This window comes from Seriola dumerili, unplaced genomic scaffold (assembly GCF_002260705.1).
Source record: "Seriola dumerili isolate Sdu_G_001 unplaced genomic scaffold, Sdu_1.0 BDQW01000017.1, whole genome shotgun sequence".
In the NCBI taxonomy this organism is placed as follows: domain Eukaryota; kingdom Metazoa; phylum Chordata; class Actinopteri; order Carangiformes; family Carangidae; genus Seriola; species Seriola dumerili.
The window spans coordinates 958,769-979,583 of record NW_019174272.1 but is presented as its reverse complement, the minus strand read 5'-3'; the positions used below and the strand labels follow the sequence as shown (position 1 = coordinate 979,583).

The window sequence follows — 20,815 nt, the reverse complement described above, 5'->3', positions numbered from 1 at the left end:
TGTAGTTCACACAAATAGAAAATATAGTTTAAAACATAAAAGACTTTATTGAAAAACAAGACATGGATGACAAGCACACTGAATCTGGCGTATAATTGTATTTGCTGAACAAGGTTTAAAAAAACAAAAACAAAAACAAAAAAAACATCCAAAAATATTCATAAAGTGTGTGTTGGTGTAGCACCAGTGTGTTGAAACTAGTCAGAAATTTATTTCTTCTTGCCTTTGCCCTTTTTTGCCTTCGTGCTTTTGCTCTTGTTCTTTAAGGCCTTGCGAGTACTATAGCCCCTCCACCAGGCTTGGGCAAAAACAGCAGCTTTGGTCTTCAACTCTAGCTCCCTCATCTCCTGCTGTCTCTTCTCCTCTGCCAGTCGACGTTTCTCCTGGATCTGCTTGCACTCCTCCTCTAGGACAGAAAAGGGTTTCTCCAGCCTCCTCAGTTCCTCCTCCTCCCTTTCATAATCAATTTCATTCAGCTTCAAGTCAGCCTGAGAGAGGTGAGGGTGGCAGTTATGATGAGGCGTGTAAGGACAGAAAAGAGAGAATAGTGGTGATGACAGTAATGGGCAGCAAAGAAAAAGGAGGAGAGGAGAAGTTAGAAGTTAAATCTGACCAAAGAATATTTAAAAGTTTTACTAAACATTGATAGACCCCATTTATATTTGGTCATTTCACAGATACTGAACATCTTGAAATCTTGAAAGGAATAATCCATTCAGTAAGAAGGTATAAATTCACCAATGGTATGCAAAAAACAGACTGAAATTTGCCTAAACCAATTAAATAGATAATCTGTTACACATTGTTGTCCAGTGTTATACAAGTGTGAATGCATCAGTCCTGGATTTCAAACTAGACCAAACTCCATCAACTGTTGAAGACTAAGAGATGCAGTTGAATGCTTTGGAAAATGCTAGTAAATGGACTCTGTGTTAAGAGAATTGTTAAACTACTACATCTGAGGTTGACAAAAGACTGTCACGTTAAACATCCTGAATACATTCTTAACAAGTATATGAACTAGTATACACACTATATATTATTCCAGTATCATTGGACACTTTGTGGTGTCTGGGTGTTTACCGAATTTTCTTCCATTTCATTGTCAAACTTTTGGAGCAAGTATTCAATTTCTGTCTCCACTTTTTCGTATTTCTGCCAAGGAAGAAAAACAGTATTATCTAACATTTGTTTAAATGGAAAGTAAATATGTTACTACCAACTACATATGAAATATTTACTGTGAAATACTACATAAACAAAATTTACCTCTTGGAGTACTCTCTCTGCCTGTCTGTTCTCAAGGATTAAATTGTTGAGTTGAATGTTCAGTTGATCAATTTCCTGCTTCATACTGGCCTGTTTCTTTGATATCTTGATAAGTGGCTGGTGCTGCTTGGCTGACATATCCGCTTCTAGTGTGTTGATCCCTTGCAGAGAATGCTGCATAATTTCTATCTTAACTTTTCTCTGAGAAATCTGTGATACAAACAGAAAGAAACAACAGGTGAGATAGGAAAAAGGCCAAGAGAAGAGGATATATTTGTTAAAATTCATTTTTTTCCTTCTCTAGCTGCATCTAAGCAAATTACACATGGCAGAGTAAACTCTTTTCAGTGAAGGCTTCTTTTTCAACAAACAATGTGATGCCTCACCTTTGAATCTATTTCCTTTTTGGCTGTAGCTACTTCTTCCTCCACTAGAACCATGTGCTCCATATTGTGGGCAGGGGATGGACACTCTGGCTTGCGGAGGACCAGCTGTAGCTCCTCTTCCAGACTGGTCAGCAACTTTACTACCATGAGGCTGTGAAACATCTTAAGCCCTCTAATTAGTTTGCACTCACTCTCCCCTACTTCCATACCTCTCCGTCTCAAACCAAAAATGGCATCTGGATGTGCTCGGAAAAACCTGAGCAGGTCCCTGACAGAATTCTTGATGTCCGTCTCAAGCTGAGCCCTTGCTCTCTCCCTTGCTTCTCCATTTTCTCCCTCCGACTCCTGCTTAAGACCTTCTAGCGTCTGCAATCTTTCATCTAATAGTTGATGCCTGTGAAGTGCCCTACTCAACTCCTCGTCTACAACACTAGATGCACTGTTTAAGTGGAAGATAGCTGGCAGTGCTGCCACAATCTCAATTTGACTGATGCAGTTTTCTAATACTTTTGAGATGCGCTGAGCCTCAAAGGAGAGCTGCTTTTTCTGTGACAGGTCACGGTTCTTCAGAGCATCCTCTGATTGGGTCTTTGCCGTCATAGTTGCCCCTTTTGCAGACATACTGGATGGTAGGAAAAGAATAAACCATGACAAAAACCAATGCTGTAAAATTTGTACATGTTATATATGACCATACGATGTTTATCTATATTGTCTTAAAATATTATCCACTTACCTATAGTTACTTTGTTTGTATAGCTACTTTATTTTCTATACCGTAGGTACTTACATATAAATGCTTTTGTCTATAGGCCAGTGCTCCCCATCCTTTTTTACTTGGGCCTTGTGCCTTCACTATACAGAATGATGAGTTTGACACTAGAAAGCTGTTTTCAAATTCTTCTGCTGAAAGTGGAAAGTTTCTCTGTGCTCACCTTACATCTGAGTCACAGATACTTTGTAAGCCACTTACATAAGTGTGATGTGGTGATGTGGAAACTCAAAGCATTACAGCGCCACTGAGAATGATCGTTCAGTGAGTTAGTTACACTTTTGACATGGAAAAAGTATTCAGATCAAAAACATATCAGATCCAAATAATTATCATTCAAGGCAGTGTATTTTTTATAGCCTATATCTTTGAACATGCATGAAGGGGATCTACTGCGTTATCTTGCGACCATTGTTGGGGTCCCTTTTCGGTACTGAGTATTTGAGTATTTCATGCACTGTAGCCCCAAGTCATTGGTCCAGAGTAGTTTGTATTAAAGCCATGACACAGGTATAGGCTATGTTTGTAGATTACATGTGTCATTAATTATCTATCAATGACAGAATTAGCAGCTAGTTTTAGGTTCAGGGGTTAATTAAGGAAGCATTAGTGTAGGTTAAATTTAAACACCATAGTCCCTTAAAAAACAAACACTTTATGTCGTTGAGAAAGAGTTAATTTTACGGGGTATGACAGTTGTCACTTTAACTTACATTCGTTTAGATGAAGTTAAAAATGTGTCATAAGCTACGTACCTTTCGGCTCATACATTGGCCGCAAGCAGAAAACATTGTTGACAGTTATATTTGTGTTGCTAAGGAACCACTAATGCGCGTGATAGTATCAAATCACTGGAGCACATTGCGGATAGCTTATGACGCAGAAAAGAAATGGATGCATATATAATTTATTTTTTAAAGGAATTAATAAATGCACGAATGCAATAACTTTCGGTTAAGCGTTTTACGCTTACGGTACTGTTATACAGCCACTGACTTTTATTTTGAAAATTTGGCAGCGGTCACTGAGCCTGCCGTGAGTTGCTTTGGTGTCGCGAAAGTTTGTTGATGTAGCGGTAGCCAGTATCTGCGTTTCTAGTGTCCTTAGTGTTAGGTGTTGTTATTTGTGGAAATATTAAGGTAGATATAAAACGAGTGCACTTACGTATCGGTTAAATGTTACCAGAGCACGAACTTCGTCTGTTATCCAGCAGAAAGCCCGGTGTGCGGTGACGATGCCGTAATGGACACAGACGGACTGTCTCAGCTTGTTAGCCAGGGTGACAGAGAACCAGTTGATTCCGTGACAGATGTCATCTGTGACAGGACAAAGACCGAAACTGCAGCCAGCAGACCTCACACAACTTGCTAGTTCCTGTGTTGCATGTCTGCCCCAGAGATATTTAAACTTGTCCTTAGCTATCATCTTGGCTAGCACAACATAAAAAGTACTCGGTTTGTTAGCCAACAACTAAAGGTTAACGTTGTAGCTGTGAGCACCCAAGATGTGCAATTGTCTTGCGGTTTGCAGAACAAACCGTGTAGTTATTTAGCTAGTGTGGGTTGCTTAGATTATCTCTAACTGAACGCTAGCAAATCAAGGCGGGTTGCAGCCTGTTTATCTGCTAGTATGGAGTCTGACGACGATGTGCCTCTCATCTTGACCTGGGACGAAGCAAACAGCGGTCTGCTCAACGAGGAGACAGAGAGGGGAGACGAGAGTAAGTTTTTGCTGTTATATCCTCAGTGGAGTTCTGTAGACTGAATGTATGTCCTTGTCATGGCATGGTGTTAGACATACAGATAGCACAAATACAACGAGTTGCCTATTATCTAAAAATGCACTCTAATACAACAGTGCCATCCTCATGAAGGTTAAATGTGAATGTTAGTACCAACTGAGAATAAGCTTGGTGGTTGTTTTTTCTGTATAAAGTAAGACAGAAATGTGCACTTTCTTTATGCCATACTGAAACTCACGTTATTGCCTGAGTGGTGATGCATTGTTTTTGTATATGTATTTAAAGTATTGTACATAGCATATTATAGCAGTATATTTTGTTATATCAAGCCCATACTCATCTACTTACCAGGTTTGCACTGGTGCCTTTTGATGTTGTTAACAGTCAGCTGCTTGCATCCTGCACTTCCAGGCCACACCGCTTTAACTGATTATCCACCAGGCTCTCCTGTGATCACGTGTGTGTGTGTGTGTGTGTGTGTGTGTGTGTGTGTGTGTGTGTGTGTGTGTGTGTGTGTGTGTGTGTGTGTGTGTGTGTGTGTGTGTGTGTGTGTGTGTGTGTAGTATGCATGGGTATCCATGCATCCACTCAACATAGTAATCCTGCTCCCTTTGTATTCCTCACATATAAGCTACAAAATGACCCATCTGAGAAAATGCTGCCTCAGCAGACAGTGGACCCCTCAGCCCCTCCCTGTTGCTCATGGGCAGCATGTGTGCGTTGTGTGTGTGAATGTCTGTAGCCTGTGTGTAAGTTTGTCTGTGTGTGTGAGCTTACTGGATCATTTTCTCTGGCTCTGGAGGTGAACAGGAAGAGCAGAGGAGTTTTTTTCTTCAGGATATCTAGGAGTGGTGGACAAGGAGGAAGTATCACACTGTGCTTGCTGATTACTGTTGGAGTTTTCTGGAAAGAGAGGGAGTTTGAACCTGGACACTGAGAAAGAAGGCTGCATTATATTACCTCAGTGACAAATCACATGCTTGGACAGAAGTTTAGAGCTTAGTTTTATTGCTGGCGACAAGGATCCTTCAGATCACCACAAAGCTAGATTTTGTTTTTCCTGGGAGAAACACTCATGACGACTGAGTCTGTTTGTGTTTCTGTGAGCCTGACCCCACCGCGTTATTGAGTGGGAGCTCCAAACATGTTATTGTTCTCAAACAAATGAGGGGTTGGAATGGTACACGGCAGACACGGGGTGTACTCCTGTCAGGATAACAGCCAGGCTACCGCTGGACTGGAATTTGATCTTCACACTTCAGCTCAGTCCGCTGCGGTCATGGTGGACAGGAAACGTCTGTGACTGCATTTCTGAGACTCATATGGTCTCCACAGCTTTTTGTTCCGAGGAATTGTGCCTGAAGGAGAAACGTGATGTACAGTGTGTGGGAAGATCACCCAGATAGACTTGCACAGGACTAAAAATGCAGCTGCACAAGACACATGGAGGGACTTCTTATTCAAGAAAAAAACAATGATTTATATTTATGTGAGATCCTGCTTGAATCTGTAAATGAAGGTTATCAGAGAATGTTGAGTTAATCCAGATTTCATCTTTTACTATTGTACTTTTGAGTTTATTTTGTAAACAGTGCAGGTTTAAGAAAAAGGTACTATTAGTGTCATTTTAAAGGTAGTCATTAACTAATTCAGTGTAATGGAATGCTGTTGTTGCACTGTTATTAGATATCTAGATGTCTTCCCTGTATTCTGAAGTTAGTCGCACTCAGTTTTATAGAACAGGATTAATTCCTCCTGTGGTTTATCTGTCTCGTGTCTGTATCCTGTCTGTGGCAGGAAGGAGATCTAATAGGCAATGTGACATCAGTGCAAACACGGCACTTTCTAACTGACTGACAGAGCTCAGTTCAAAGTTCAAACTCTGCTGCGAAGGCAGGAGTCACATTTCACTGTTACTGGTTATTACTACAGTATCTCTCATCAAGGTGACTGTAAGAGACGCTTTTTCCAAAAGAAGCAACCAGTTATCGTAAAGACGTACTGACTGTAGTAAGCACCTTCAGTTGTTTTGTTTTGAGTGGTGTTCTGTCTCCAGCGGCCCACTGATCCCCAAACTTTGCCTGGATATTTCTGCATCTGTGAGGACTCGCATCAGGACTCAACTTGTGACTGTATTTCTGGAGTTTTCATCAGGCCTGAGTGGAATGTTTGGCCATCTGTATCTCCAGATGTGTGTGGATGCTGGAACAAGACCAGCATACTGTGATTGACACACACACACACACACACACACACGCACACACACACACACTTGTGTGGTGGACTTCAGGGACCATAATACATCCTCACAACTGAGGCACACAGACAAATCCAGACTGATCAATGGAGTGCTTATGCGGACAGGCAGCTGTGTCCCATGAAGATCAGACCCATAACGAGAGTCCAGTAGTGATCTCCGCCTATGCCTTACAGTTAGAACTAGACTGCATTGGTAGGCGCATACTACTCTATGTACTCTATACTATGTACTGTGTGGTGTTATGCAAAGAATAAGCATGGAAGTGAAAAGACAAGCTAATTTTTGTTTCAGTTTGTCGTGCTTTACTGCATAAATAAGGGCTGTATCAATACCCTGACATTTATGTGTTTTCTTCCAGACGGAGGTGGAGGCAACTATGACATAGTGAACAATGCTGTTATCTCAACACCTGGGCCACAAAACCATAGAGCCCAAAGTGTGTCATTACGGCAAAGCTGGGAGATGAACTACCAAGAGGCAGCCATCTACCTGCAGGTACAGAGCAACTAGAACAGAGTTAACATGTTTATATGATGGTTTTTATTACATCATCTATACTCAATAATTTGTAGATGATTAAACCTTGTGCTCTTTCAATGGGCTATATTTACATCATAAACAGCTGCAGGAGGTAATAAAAAGTGTTAATATACAAGGGACTGCAAGTCACAAAAGAGGGAGGTACAAATATGGAATTTCTTGGCTACTAAATATGTTTGATCAGTTCAATTATGATAAGAGGCGCTACAAATTTGTAGACAGATACAGTAGATGTTTACTTTCAGCGGACACAGTAATAAGAACATGTGGACCTTGTGAAAAGGATGATGTGTATTTGGTAGACTTTTCCCTTTAAAAGGTTTGTTTTTTGATAGCTGGTCTCAAGTCTGATCTGTGTAAGAAAACTGGCAACCAGGTGTTTCAGATACATTGACTTATCATAGCAGGAAAAGCACAGGTAACTAATATCAATAATAATTAATTAATCTAACTTCAGATACTGCTGTGTGTTTGTGTGACCACAGGTACTGCTCCATAGTGTCGGGACATTAGTTGAATCTGGCAACACAATATTTCACATTCTCATGCTCAGTATGTGGCTTCTATGTGTCTTTTGAATTTCATATGCAGGAAGGAGAGAACAATGATAAGTTCTTCACCCACCCTCGAAACCCAAAGGCATTGGCAGCGTACCTGTTTGCCCACAACCACCTGTTCTACATGATGGAGCTGCTGACAGGCCTGCTGCTGATGATGTTGTCACTGTGCGAAGCTCCCGCTGTGCCCTCACTGCGCTTGGATGTATACGTGAGTGAATGTATACACCAAAAACATACTCACACACCCACAAGATTGTACTCTCAGTTTCCTGTACAAAAGCTCCTGTGTATGTGATACCTCTGCAGGTCCATGCCACTCTGGAGCTGTTGGCTTTGGTTATGGTAGCATTTGAGCTATGCATGAAACTCCGCTGGTTAGGCTTCCACACCTTCATACGACACAAGAGGACCATGGTGAAGGTAACTCATACATGATGGATAGTTTCTGATGGCAGTAATTCAGCTCCTGTTACTGTATATTGTTCATGTTATCACTTGTCCTCGTGCAGACGTGTGTGTTGCTGCTACAGTTTGTGGAGGCCATAGTTGTTCTGATCAGACAGACGTCTCATGTGCGAGTGACCAGAGCTCTCAGGCCGATATTCTTGGTGGACTGCAGATACTGTGGTGCTGTGCGCAGGTACATAATGACCTAAACAAACACACACACAGATTGACACAGTCAGGTCTTTCAGAAATTACATGTACTGCTCACTGACATTTAGTTTTAATGTCACTACTCTGTGAGTCAGTTACCTCATAGATGATGTGCTCTTTTACATGTTTTTTGTATTATTTTATCCTGCTCTTTGTACATACAGACACCACTGATTTAACTGTTGAACGCACTCGTCACTGACACAGTTTCTTTCATTCGATCAGAAACTTGCGTCAGATCTTCCAGTCCCTCCCACCTTTTATTGACATCCTCCTGCTGTTGCTTTTCTTCATGGTTATATTTGCTATCTTGGGTAAGAATATATAATTATTAAATTTATATTACATAAATGCTGCTGCTTATTTTCTGTCCTCTTTAGAAGTTAAGTTAGGGATCAGTTTTTCTGTTACTCAACGTTTGATTTGCCTTTTGTGTCCTCCAGGTTTCTGCCTTTTCTCTCCCAACACAGCTGACCCGGTACGTTGAGTCTTTAGTCTGCCTGACATTAGTTTGTTTGAATTATGTAAGCCTGGGGACTTGGGTGGTTCTTCTGTCTTTGAGTTTTGTTTCAGTTTTGGTCAGATTTCTTATATCCTCTCCTCTCTCCGCAGTACTTCAACACTCTGGAGAACAGCCTCGTCAGTCTTTTTGTGCTGTTGACCACAGCAAAGTAAGTACAGCAGTACACGTAGGACAGTTCAGTGTTTTTTTACACACATGGCATGCAAGTGGTACTTCCTTCTTTTAGATCTCAGCATGAATTTTTTCACCCACTATGTGTGTGTTTCAGCTGATCCTACAGTTTTCTTTTTTTTTTTCTCCTGGTATTCTCTTTCTCACAGTTTCCCTGATGTGATGATGCCAGCGTACTCCAAGAACCGCTGGTCCTGTGTCTTCTTCATTGTTTACCTCTCCATAGAGCTCTACTTCATCATGAACCTGGTACAAATAACCTTCTTCTAACACTTCAACACTCTCAAATGTCCAGCCTGATGCATCTGTGCAATAGCAGCAACTGTCTGTACCAACTTTTATATGACTCCTGTTGAAAATAGCATGGCATCTAATTAGTCCTTTTTATATGATTTCTCATCAGCCTCACTACACTGTCATTATCTCCTTCCCTCTTCAGCTCCTGGCAGTTGTGTTTGATACATTTAATGATGTCGAGAAGATGAAATTTAAATCTCTTCTGCTACACAAACGCTCTGCTATCGACCATGCCTTCCAGCTGTTAGTTAGCCGACAGGTATGACCTCACTGCTCCATATAGTGTAATGCACTGTATATTTGGTACAAAGGATTTATCTGCTTTATTTTACAAAGCACTCACAGCCTCTGTGTTTGGTGTCACTGCTGTTTGCTCTCCAGAGGCCGATGGGCGTGTCGCTGAAACAGTTTGACGGTCTGATGCATTTTTACCGACCACGCATGTCTGCGAGAGACCGCTTCCTCACCTATAAAGCTCTTAACACCTCAGGGGCTCCTATGCTCAGGTAACGGCCTGACACACTTTTTTTTTTTCACTCAGAATCCTTCTGCATTTAATATCACTGTTACATTTTCATGTCTGCTCTGCTACAGTCTACAGGACTTTTATAAGTTCTATGAGGTCACTGGCCTTAAATGGAAGGTAAGTAGCCTTACACTTGTACTGTGTGGTTATAATTTACTCTTTCTTGTGTCCTTTGTGCTGTGTTTTAAATATGTACCGTATATATGCGTGTTGTTTAGGCACGACGCAGTGGAGAACATTGGTTTGATGACCTTCCACACACGACCTTCCTCATTTTCAAAGGCAAGCTGTTTTTCCTCTTTTGGTTATTAGACTAAACAAATCTGTCTCAGTTCTTTATTGTCAGTACTTTCATTCTTTACTTTAATAGGGATCAACCTGCTGGTGAAGTCTAAAGCCTTCCAATATGCCATGTGTAAGTGTAATCATTTGCATTTCCCAGCTATCCTCAAAGATATTGAGGCAAAGTCTCTCATCATAAACTTTTTAATCTCTTCTCGTGACTGCAGATGTGGTGGTGGCCATCAATGGTGTGTGGATCCTAGTGGAGACGTACACACTGAATAGTAAGCTCTCGCTCGACAACATGAACACACTGAGGGAATATGTGTTTGAGATCCAGATATCTCACCTTTCTCTCCTCTTCCAGGTGGATTTTCCTGGTCCAGATTTGTTCCCTGGAGTTACATTGTTTTCCTGACCAGTGAGTAGGACACATGCTGTCTCCCACTCACATAGAAACTCATAACAGTGTTCATATGCTGTAAAGCTGTTCATAGATAGATGTTTACATACACTTACACTAATATTAACTCTCTCTCTGTCCTTCCACTTTTAGTTTATGGTGTAGAAGTGTTATTGAAAATAACAGGTTTGGGGCCAATGGCTTATTTCAGCTCTGGGTGGAATCTGTGAGTAATAACGTTTTTTTTATTTTTTTTTTTATTAAAACCTAAATTATGGCTAAAAGTGATTTGAACATGTACCAAACACCGGTTCTGTATTTTAAGTGATATTCCTTACTTTGCTCGTCTCTCCAGGTTTGACTTCTCAGTAACAGTGTTTGCCTTCCTGGGCCTGATTGCACTTGCCTTCGATATGGAGCCATTTTACTTTATTGTAGTGCTCAGACCACTTCAGCTACTCCGGTGTGCTTTCATTTCTACTTTTAAAATTGCAGCAATTTAAACAACAACAATTTAAATAAGGCAATGTTTATATTTCCTATTTTCTTTTTCATTTAAACTTTCATGTGTCGTCTCTGACAGGTTGTTTAAGATAAAGCAGAGGTATCGTAACGTCTTGGATACCATGTTTGAGCTCTTCCCCAGGATGGCAAGTCTGGGGTTGACTCTAATCATCTTCTATTACTCCTTTGCAATTGTGGGAATGGAGTTCTTTGCAGATGTGGTTTACCCCAACTGCTGCAAGTGAGTCTTTCCTTATTCTTAGTATTGGGATCTCAGTATCTGGTCTCCTGCATTCTCCTATAAATAAATATATAAATTATATTCACTTTTATTCACTTCTTGTCACTCCATGCATTTGTTTTTTTCTCAGCACCAGCACAGTCGCAGACTCCTACAGACAGATCAACGTCACATATGGCAATAAAACAGTGTTGGAAGAAGGCTACTATTATCTCAATAACTTCAACAACATCCTCAGCAGCTTTGGTAAATAATCTCATATAGGAGTAGGATACTACTACAAATCTCATGAAAAGACCAAGACAAAATATGTGTCTCCCCCAGTTTATCTGTGGCTTGCTCGCAAGCACATTCATTCCTACTGAGAACATAAGTTCATGAATATATAATTAATTTTTTTAAAAACCTGAATAATTCCCTAAAACAGCTGGGCACTGCAGTTTTTAGAAAATGTTGCTTAAACACGAATAAATACTGCATTTCTTGGGGACTATTCTTAGCTGTGGAGTTGTAGCAGTAGTGAGTATTTATGGCAGCAGGGCAGTGTATGTGGGATTGACTCTATATAAACTACAGTTGCCGCATTTATGCTAATGAAGGAATATGTCGCCTAGTGGATCAGTGTGACTTTACACATCTGTCCTTTATAGTTTTTGAACAACAGTGGAGATATAATATATGGAACAGAAGAATAAACTATATCATGCATTAGCTACACAGACAAAACTTGTTACTAGGATTGATTTTTTTTGCTATTGGTCATGAGATTGTCTTGGGATTTGTTGATGTGAAGGTGGTGCTTACAAGCTTTTTTGTCTCCAGGTCTGTAAATTTTCCTGTTTTTTTTTTTTTTTTTTGTGTGTGTTTTTTTTTATGTGTGCATTAATTTCTTGTTTTGTTTTCCCTCCAGTGACTCTGTTTGAACTGACTGTGGTCAATAACTGGTACATCACCATGGTAAGATCAAGTCATTTGTGCTCTTATCAATTTCCACTCTGCAGCGTTGTCATTGATCAGTAGGTGTCACTGTTTGACTGCTGCTGTGTTCACTCTGCCACAGGAAGGAGTGACCTCTATGACAAGCCACTGGAGCCGTCTGTACTTCATGACCTTTTACATAGTTACCATGGTGAGGCCTGCGTGGTCGTATGAGCGTCTTTTTCTGTGCGTGGGAATGTGTCCGTTGATGTGTGTGATATTTTGTCTCTGCCTTCTCCAGGTGGTGATGACCATCATTGTGGCGTTCATTCTGGATGCGTTTGTGTTCCGCATGAACTACAGCCGCAAGAACCGGGAACCACTAGAGAACCCAGAGGGTGGGACCGAGTGTGTGTTTGTGTGTGTGTGTGTGTGTGTGTGTGTGTGTGTGTGTGTGTGTGTGTGGATATTGTGTATACATTTTACAGATTCTGTAGCACTTAAGAACAACCTACATGTACTTTTGAATATTTGTTCTATTTCAACAGATAATCAGATAAAATGCTTTGATTTGATATTACATATCTGCGAGTATTGTGTGGAAGGTCGAGTATGAATTGGAGATCGGTGAGTCATTTTAATTTCTGTGTGTGTAGATGAGAACGGAATCGTGTTTGAAGTAGAGGTGAGTCGAGATGAAGCTCTGGCCACTCTAGAGCTGTACAAACAGACATGTCCAGGACAGTCATCCCTCAGCTCTCTACAGGGAGTCCTACAAGCTATGGACAGGAGTGGGGTAAGAACACACACACATAATAACACATAATAAACTCCTTTTACTCTGATCTTCACATGAAGTCCCACTAACTAGCTTTCCCTCCTGCTTTGACGTGTACAGCACTCGTCTCTGGTGTACCTAGGTCGCAGGTCTAGGACGAAGAGTGACCTCAGCATGAAAATGTATGAGGAAGAGATGCAGGTAGGAAACTGAAGAAATAATCCTGAATACCATGACAGCAGTTAGTTGGTCTTTCCTGACCTCCTGACCTTTTCTACATCCTGTTTCTCCAGGAGTGGTATGCAGAGTATTCAAGGGAAAACCTGCCTCAACCAGACCAAAGCCTGGAGCGGAATCTGGACAGTCCTGTCTCTGACCCGTCTCCCTTCCCAGAGCCACAGCTCAACTCACAGACTGGACCTCACAGCATCAACTAACGCAGTTTGCAAGCGGTACATACACACCACCATCTCAGCGTTTTATTAATGCTAAGAAACCCCATCACTCCAGGTCTTTTCCAGTTGCCCCACACTCACTGTTTGCAACAGTGAGAAACTTGCCTGGGGTCTTTCGGACTGATGTGAGAGGGAGATGAGTGAATGTCACTGCAGACAGGAAGACAGCAGTGCAGGTCTATTGCTCTGAAGGGAGCGTTGAGCGTTGCCCCTTTTTTCTGGCCTTTTCAAAGACTGCAGCAAATGTTATGAGGGAGCCTGTACTACCACAGTATGTTGTGTACGTGTACTGCTGTAGGCCTTTTGTGAATTCTAGTAAATCATGTAGTACTTAAACCTGATGCCTTAGTTTAATGGCTCATCCGATCAGTATTAACACAGACACTACTAAGCTGTCCTAAGACCAAAAGTATAAAGACTTACACTCCTTTTAGCTCAAAACAATTACAGTGTATCTCCTAACTAATGTCTCAATGGACTCAAAGTGTTTTACTTTTATATAACTTCTTATTCTGTAATGTATTGGAGTTAGTTAATAAGGGATTTTAATAAACTGTTCGAATTGTCAAGTGCATTGATGTATTTTTGCTGTTCTGTAATACTGCTGGTAACTGCTTATTTACTTACAATGTATCATTTAACAGAGAAAGCAAAGCATTATTACGACCTGTAAATACAAATACCAAACCAAAAGTATTTAATTCTCCAAAAGCAGCTTTGTACGAGGTCATTTTAACAATTTGATTTACAGTACATTTGGTTCATTCACAATGTTTTGAAGTACAAATTTCTACAATCTGTGTTTTCCCTATAGACTCAAAAAGTACCATCTCAGCTCCAGTCAGCACAAACAAGAAGCTGAATAAAGGCACAGTGTTATTAGTTTCAGCTCTCCCTGAGCAGAAAACTGTAGTTTGTCATTAATTTGCCCGCGTGGTTCCACAAACCATCTACAGCATGGCTCTGGGTGGCAGACAGGTGTACTGTTGATTCTTTTATAAATAGTGCACCAGTATTGTGTGAAGGAGAAGTTTTCATTTGTCTGCACTGAGTACAGTCTCTGTTCCAGTGTTTTCATTTTGCATTACAGGAGGACGGCCCTCGTTTCAGACTGGCCTCAGTGTCAAGTCTATACAATGCGGATCTCACCAAACTCTGTGAGCAGTGCAATGAGAAGGAAGATGGCGTAGAAGACAAGCAGGAAGATCCCGTAGGTTCGACCCAAGTGGAACTGGCACAGTGGAACAATGATAAAGGACAGGACCAGAGACAAACCCAGAGATCCTGCAAGAATCCACGTCAACAAACCCTCTGGCTCAAACTGAGGAGGCGAAAGAGACGAAGATGCATCATGTTCATGGGTTCAAAAACAAGTCTTGTGTAACTGTTTTTTTTTCTCTGCACATTTGACCAGAACTCCTCCTCCTTGTGTGTTTAATGAGATTATTACCTGCACATCAGAGTGTGTTTGAACCATCTGCATCAGACATCCCAAACCCACTCCAAACAGCATGTCTGAAAGAAATATAGTCAAGGATGCGGTTGACAGTCCCTGTTTTACATTATGTTTTTATACTGATACACATGCTCTCGTGAAAATAAGGATACTGAAAATGATGCCTCCAAAGCAGGCAGATATGGCCATCCGTGGATAACCCTGCCGGGCGATGGTGATGTCGGAGAAACAGTCTGAAGACAAGAGATGCATACAGATCATGTGTTATAGATTTTAAGTACATGCAAATACAAAACAACATCTGTCGATGTTTTGGATAAAAGAGCTGGGTTCACAAATATCACCTCCTATGCTGTTGCCCCAGGCCAACAGAGTCAGCCCCAGCACAGTGTTGCTGAGACTAAGCACCACACCGAGCATGTGCAGAAGACTGACCACTTCAGATGCTGCTGTACTGATCAACACTGCACTCACCACAAAGCCCAAAAGAGCAAACAGCTGGGGAGAGGAAAAACAAGACAAAATTAGAATCACATGCAAACGTGGTACAAAACACGTTTCCCCATCACAACATGAAAAAAAACACTACATAAATCCAGTCTGGTTAAAAAAAGTAGTTTTAGGAAAAGTGATTCTAATTATGGATGAATTATGATGAATATATACAGTATATATTTTTGGCCATGCTAGCTGAGGATGGCTGTGTCATCGAGATAACTGCTGGATGGATTACACAACAACAGTTTACAGACATTCATGGTCCCCAGAGGATGAATCCTACTCCCTGTAATGATCACATAGCAGCATCATTATATAAAAATTTATGACCCAATACCTGCAAAGCTAATGACATTCCCATCATGCTAACATGCTAAACACTGCTGCGTATTTGGGACGAAATCTGTTCATTTGTAATATCCACAGTACTTACTGGATGATATTTGGGAGGGCAGTCATTGGTGGTGGTGCAGAAGACAATAGCAGACAGAAAAAGTCCCAGCAGCAGAGTCAGCAGCCAGATTGGAAATTCCCCTTGGATCATGTGATGTCCATCTAAACATTAGTTAAGAGAAAAGGAGGATATTGCAGGGTAATGATTTAACCATATATTTCATCTCATTATGGCTGCAACTGTTTGTCTTGACAGGTAATGCACTTACATATTCCAGACTGGAAGGTGAGCACACACACCAGTGGAGCAGTGATCAGATGGAGGCAGTTTAGTGGGCGTCTCCAGTTCTTATCTTCTTTATCGGGGTCGACTACAGGGATACAGAGCAGCAGCAGGACCTCTAGAGGTGTCTGATGAGTGTAGGACACAATTGCAAGAAAGAACAGTTTTAAATAGCTGTGACTTCCAGCCAGCTTCGTCTAGACACTAAGCTCTTTAGACACACACCTTCAGTACTTTAAGCACTCTCCACCTCCATGATTTCCTCCTCCACTTCCTGTTGTCCACCGGGTTCAGAGAGCTCAGCAGGATCTGACTTGTGGACTCAGAGTATGGCAGAAGTGGCCTGTACTCTGACTCTGAAACACCCACAAAAACATAAACCCACGTGCATGTCATAGTCCTGATCACGCAGAAAAATCCTGGTGTACATTATATTCACACAACGCTGCTGCATTCCTACCATACTCCTGCTGGATGGTCCCACCAGCAGTCAGGCAGGGAATGTCATCATCAGATGAGTCGGATGAATGAAACTCTGAAGCAAATAAAAAGATATATTTATATATATAATCCCTGGCAATTATGGAAACAGTTTTTGTCTGTGTGTACGTGTAAATGTGTATCTGACCTGGAATATGTGCAACATTCCGGACACTCGCGTTCATCGAATGTTTTTGCCGGTTGTAGATGCATGCACTGATAATAACGGTCAATACATACACCACATAGAGGCTCAGGTACCCTAGAAAAAAGGAAATGAAATGAAAAATTTAAAATAATGAGAGCTTGGAATAAAAATTGCACTTGAAACTTGATACAGTGGCTGTATAGGCAGAATATACAGTCTGCTGTATGTGTGTACAGACCTAAAAATGCATAGATGGTAATGACAATGAGCATGCAAAAACTGTCCTTACTCCACATATATTTTTTCTCTTTTTCAGTCTGACTTCTCTTTTGCCTAATTTATAAAAGTATAAAGCTAAAACCCAGGCACCTATAAAAATTTACAACTCTTTAGTCATAATATTATTAATCAATTATTAACAAAATATTATTATGAAACATTTCTAATTTGACTGATAAAATTCAATGTCTTATAGTCTACAGACTATAATGAATTTGTAAAAGACCCACATCAGCATTTCGAACTGGTTTACTCAAGTTTTCTCTACATAATATATAAGTAAAGTTATGTTACTGCAAATAAAAAATGCTGAATGTATTCACCAATGAACAGATGGACTCCCAACACATTTTTAGAGTTTCATAGTGGCTGCTGCCCTCTGTGTGCCACTCTGTGATTCACAGAAAAGTATGACTGGGTGATTCTTTGAACTGCATTCTGGGATTGTTTTCACTGAGAAAATAGCTGAGACTGCAGCCTGAGACTGTTGATGTTGGCACCAGAAAGAGACACAGAGACAAAGACACTCAAGAGACACACCACATGGAAAGGCTGCAAAAAAATTTTAAGTGGATAAAAGAGATTGTTTGTATTTTTGCTGAGCTCACAGTGACCTTTACCTTTGATATTTAACCACCAACATCTAATTAGTTCATCCTCAAGTCCAAGTGAACGTATGAGCCAAATTTGAAGGAATTCCCTCTAGGTTTTTCTGGGATATTGCATTCACAAGAATGGTAAGAACAAAGGGACAGAGGCACAGTTGGTGCTCCCTTCTGTTGTATGAGTGTGAGTGTGCACCCAGTGTGTACCCAGTGTTTCTCCCAGTGTGGTGGTTCCTCTGTACAGCATTAGGAAAGTCCAAAACACTGCAGCCATGTAGAAGATGACATCACGCAGAAATGGACGGGAGGCCACTGCAAAAGGCTTGACCAGCGCCACGCTGCCTGCAACTACTGTGGTAACAAATATACCAGCTCCTGAGGAGGGGAAGACAGAGAGAGAGCAGAGAAAGTCTAGCCAGATTTTCATATCAAAAAGCTTGATCTGTTTATTTATTTTGATATATATATATATGTGTGTGTGTGTGTGTGTGTGTGTGTGTGTGTGTGTGTGTGTGTCTACCAAATAGGGCTCCGACAGCAAGCCCAGCAGTGTGTGGGTGGGAGAAAGCTGCCATGGCACTGAAGATGTCTGGAGCTCCATTACCAAGAGCCAGAAATGTCACGCCCTCAGCACAAGTCAAAGAAAATATCACTCACTCACTGACATACGTCTCAGAGATAGAAAAAATGTCAGAAAATCATCACAAATGGATAAAGGATACAGCCACGTTGTGCGTGAGGTGCAGACTTGTGGAGATGGCCGACAGGTTGGGACAGAAACTGAGGAGAAATCGTGAAAAAACAATAAGTGAGTGTGATCCGGAGAAATGCAGAGGTTAACGAAGAACATCAAATATTCTTCCCCAGTTCAGGATACTTCAGATCAAACATACAACAGCTTCTTTACCATCCAGCTACTGTAGTGCACTAGTGTTTATTCAGTGTGTGAAGTGATGGTGAGTGGGTAGAAATGCAGAACAAACCAGGCTTCCTTTGAGGAAATCTCACAATCTTACAACAGTAAAAAACTGATTTAAAAAAAAAAAACTCTCTACAGTCATGTGACTCTTCTTCATGTGACTTAAGCTGACCGTGCTGAGGGTGTGTGTGTGTGTGTTCAGTCTGCACATGTGGGGCCTGTAAATGAGGCATTTTCAAATGAAACTAAGCAGTGAAAATAAATATTTTATGCAAACTGCTAGGGACTGCTCTGACACATAAAAGGGAACTTGTGGGGCACATATTCACACTGGCAACAATGTAAAATACTCACAACTTAGATGCTGTGAGTCCAAGTAAGACAAACAGAAAGAGCAGCCATATAATCTGTGGAGAAGCAGAAGACAGTGAGAGTCAGACGGATTCTTTTTTTCAGCTGTCGCACTCAGACAAACATTCCATCAACGAAAATTAGGTTGAATAAGGTGAGCCTGATAAACACGGCTTTATTTGGATACAATGATTCTACTGTTTCTAATCTGTAACGCAGATGATTAATTTTTACACAGACAGAACAACAACATGTTTGATCAGTAACTCAAGAAGTTCATACATCTTTATGAAAATCCATTATTTAGCAAAGAGTGAAATGACTGAGCCTGGTAAGTCAGATATTTGATCATCCCTGATTCTCCCACACCAACTTCCTCAAATGATCAGCTGGTGCTGCTGAGCTGCAGAGTTTCACGCTTCTCACACACACACACACACACACACACACACACACACACACACACACACACACACACACACACACACACACACACACACACACACACACACAACTTACACAGAAAGTGATGGTGAGAGGTGTGAGGTTGGGAGGAAGCAGACAGAAGGCCACATAAAGGTAGTTGATGAAGCCATCTTCCATCTTACAGTCTGGGGTTCTCTTCACAAATGCACAGCGGTCTACAGCACTGAGGTTCATCACAACATCACACTGAACACACACACAAACAAAGACATTAGTTCCCCTACCTAATACAGGCAGATTGAAATTAGAAACATTTTTTAACAGAATTTGAACATCTCTTTCTCTCATCATTATAGTGATTATAGAAAGCCAGAAAAACATCCCAGTGTGCAGTGGGGCAAAACTGTCCAGTGGATCCCTATTGACCCCATATTCACATTGTGTATGTACAATACACACTACAGAAAGCATGTGGCAGCTTTCCCAAGAAGCCAAGAAACCAACCAGTACTGAGAAGCTGGAAATTAGTTTAAAGTAATTTGATCAAACATAAAAGTGTTGGGGGACATGCTGCATATAAGCATAATATCAACAATATCAGGAGAGGTCACAAAGGATAGGACTTTACTATTTCCGTTTTAATTAGACTTCAGTGGTACATATTCTCAAACATCACAGAGTTAATCAAATTACCACAGGTCAGCTGCTACACAGTGGAACTGATGCCTCTGGGGGTCCTGAGTGTCTGGTGCCCCAGGGCAAACGTTAGCTTCAGGTTTGGTAAACTGTGTGTGTGATGGGAATTATTCATTATTTTTTGACTGAATACTGGATTTATTTCAAAAAACATCTTCGAGGCCTTCAACTGATTGAGTGTAAAGAAGGCACTAGTTAGTTTTGGCTATAACTTCAGTCATTACAAAAAATGACGGAAGGAAAAACACACATCATCATATTGTGCACCCCTTAGTATAGACTTTAGACAAACAACACTTTTACATTTCCACCTGTACCTGGAGGATCTTGATACCTTGGAGTGAGTTTGCCCTGATGTGAAAATGCACATCAGTTTAAACAAATCGGATAAACTTCATTAAAGCCCGTGGTCACTTATCATGTGACAGCTGAAAAAAATTTGCTGACAACCTGACAGCTTCAAATAAACTGCACGCGCACACACACACCTGACCATCAACTCTCACAGTTCACTTGTTTCACCTGTAGCGATTCAATCTCACTGACCTCATCGTCGTTGCTGTTTTGAAACATCATAGCCAGTGTGTGGTGAGATGAGGGCTGCCCGGCTAATCCCATACCAGACTGGTTGCTGCGGACATGAGAGCCTGAGGTCGCCTGCTGTTGACACGACAACACCAGCAAAAGTGACAGGAAAACAGCAGAAGACATGATTCACTTTATCCTGGAGCCGTGTCCATTCTGGTGACAGAACCGTGGTGGGCTGTTTTAGTCCTGCAATCCGGAACTCAGATTAAATTACACCAAAATACTCTCAAAATACACGTCTTCTTTGCTGTTGCAGTTGTAGCTTCACTTTAACACGGACGATTTGTTTGTTGGAGGCTCTTTACTTGACTGCCCTGTTTCAATGTCCGCGTACATTCTGTACACCTTCGCCTGAAACCCCACCCACTGTTTTTCCAACCAAGCGTGTGCCGCGTTCACGGACTCGTCGT

General features: G+C 41.2%; 3 protein-coding genes across 4 annotated transcripts; 1 reads left to right on the top strand and 2 right to left on the bottom strand.

Annotated features, from left to right (window-relative positions):
* Positions 1–73: 73 nt before the first annotated feature.
* On the bottom strand, positions 74–3,627 carry iqcd (IQ motif containing D). 2 transcript variants are annotated; one of them, XM_022752057.1, is made up of 5 exons: positions 3,592–3,627; positions 1,656–2,277; positions 1,270–1,479; positions 1,084–1,155; positions 74–488 (listed from the first exon to the last, which is right to left on the bottom strand). In XM_022752057.1, the coding sequence occupies exons 2-5, from the start codon at positions 2,274–2,276 to the stop codon at positions 210–212; spliced, it is 1,182 nt and encodes a 393-aa protein (XP_022607778.1). In that variant the 5' UTR covers position 2,277; positions 3,592–3,627; the 3' UTR covers positions 74–209. The 2 variants fall into 2 exon arrangements, with proteins under 2 accessions (XP_022607778.1, XP_022607768.1); XM_022752047.1 differs by lacking the exon at positions 3,592–3,627 and adding an exon at positions 3,183–3,216.
* tpcn1 (two pore segment channel 1) lies at positions 3,464–13,862 on the top strand. The gene is made up of 26 exons (XM_022752022.1): positions 3,464–4,147; positions 6,787–6,923; positions 7,560–7,736; positions 7,835–7,948; positions 8,038–8,168; positions 8,411–8,499; positions 8,629–8,663; positions 8,798–8,856; positions 9,029–9,128; positions 9,319–9,435; positions 9,558–9,682; positions 9,771–9,819; positions 9,921–9,984; positions 10,073–10,117; positions 10,212–10,268; positions 10,352–10,405; positions 10,541–10,613; positions 10,743–10,850; positions 10,971–11,132; positions 11,263–11,378; positions 12,043–12,089; positions 12,193–12,261; positions 12,352–12,448; positions 12,707–12,846; positions 12,949–13,029; positions 13,122–13,862. Exons 1-26 carry the CDS (start codon positions 4,057–4,059, stop codon positions 13,263–13,265), a joined length of 2,481 nt encoding a protein of 826 aa, XP_022607743.1. The 5' UTR covers positions 3,464–4,056; the 3' UTR covers positions 13,266–13,862.
* Positions 13,863–13,963: 101 nt separating this feature from the next.
* Positions 13,964–20,761, bottom strand: slc8b1 (solute carrier family 8 member B1). Its single transcript, XM_022752035.1, has 15 exons — positions 20,364–20,761; positions 19,215–19,367; positions 18,699–18,751; positions 18,148–18,205; positions 17,946–18,051; positions 17,633–17,800; positions 16,542–16,655; positions 16,374–16,448; positions 16,139–16,269; positions 15,900–16,041; positions 15,671–15,792; positions 15,084–15,237; positions 14,892–14,972; positions 14,734–14,798; positions 13,964–14,604 (listed from the first exon to the last, which is right to left on the bottom strand). The coding sequence occupies exons 1-15, from the start codon at positions 20,526–20,528 to the stop codon at positions 14,413–14,415; spliced, it is 1,779 nt and encodes a 592-aa protein (XP_022607756.1). The 5' UTR covers positions 20,529–20,761; the 3' UTR covers positions 13,964–14,412.
* Between the last annotated feature and the right edge of the window lie 54 nt (positions 20,762–20,815).

What these genes read in the sequence shown, in the direction of transcription:
- slc8b1 (XM_022752035.1), bottom strand. Translation starts at nt 20,528, where the DNA reads ATGTCTTCTGCTGTTTTCCTGTCACTTTTGCTGGTGTTGTCGTGTCAA. An exon ending in ACCTCACGCACAACGTGGCT is followed by an intron (nt 18,052 to 18,147) that starts GTATCCTTTATC and finishes ACTTGTGCTGAG; the next exon opens with GGCGTGACATTTCTGGCTCT. An exon ending in CTTTGGAGGCATCATTTTCA is followed by an intron (nt 14,799 to 14,891) that starts GTATCCTTATTT and finishes TATTTCTTTCAG; the next exon opens with ACATGCTGTTTGGAGTGGGT.
- tpcn1 (XM_022752022.1), top strand. Translation starts at nt 4,057, where the DNA reads ATGGAGTCTGACGACGATGTGCCTCTCATCTTGACCTGGGACGAAGCA. An exon ending in CAACATCCTCAGCAGCTTTG is followed by an intron (nt 11,379 to 12,042) that starts GTAAATAATCTC and finishes TTTTCCCTCCAG; the next exon opens with TGACTCTGTTTGAACTGACT. An exon ending in ACCACTAGAGAACCCAGAGG is followed by an intron (nt 12,449 to 12,706) that starts GTGGGACCGAGT and finishes CTGTGTGTGTAG; the next exon opens with ATGAGAACGGAATCGTGTTT.
- iqcd (XM_022752057.1), bottom strand. Translation starts at nt 2,276, where the DNA reads ATGTCTGCAAAAGGGGCAACTATGACGGCAAAGACCCAATCAGAGGAT. An exon ending in AAAAGGAAATAGATTCAAAG is followed by an intron (nt 1,480 to 1,655) that starts GTGAGGCATCAC and finishes TTTGTATCACAG; the next exon opens with ATTTCTCAGAGAAAAGTTAA. An exon ending in ATGAAATGGAAGAAAATTCG is followed by an intron (nt 489 to 1,083) that starts GTAAACACCCAG and finishes CACCTCTCTCAG; the next exon opens with GCTGACTTGAAGCTGAATGA.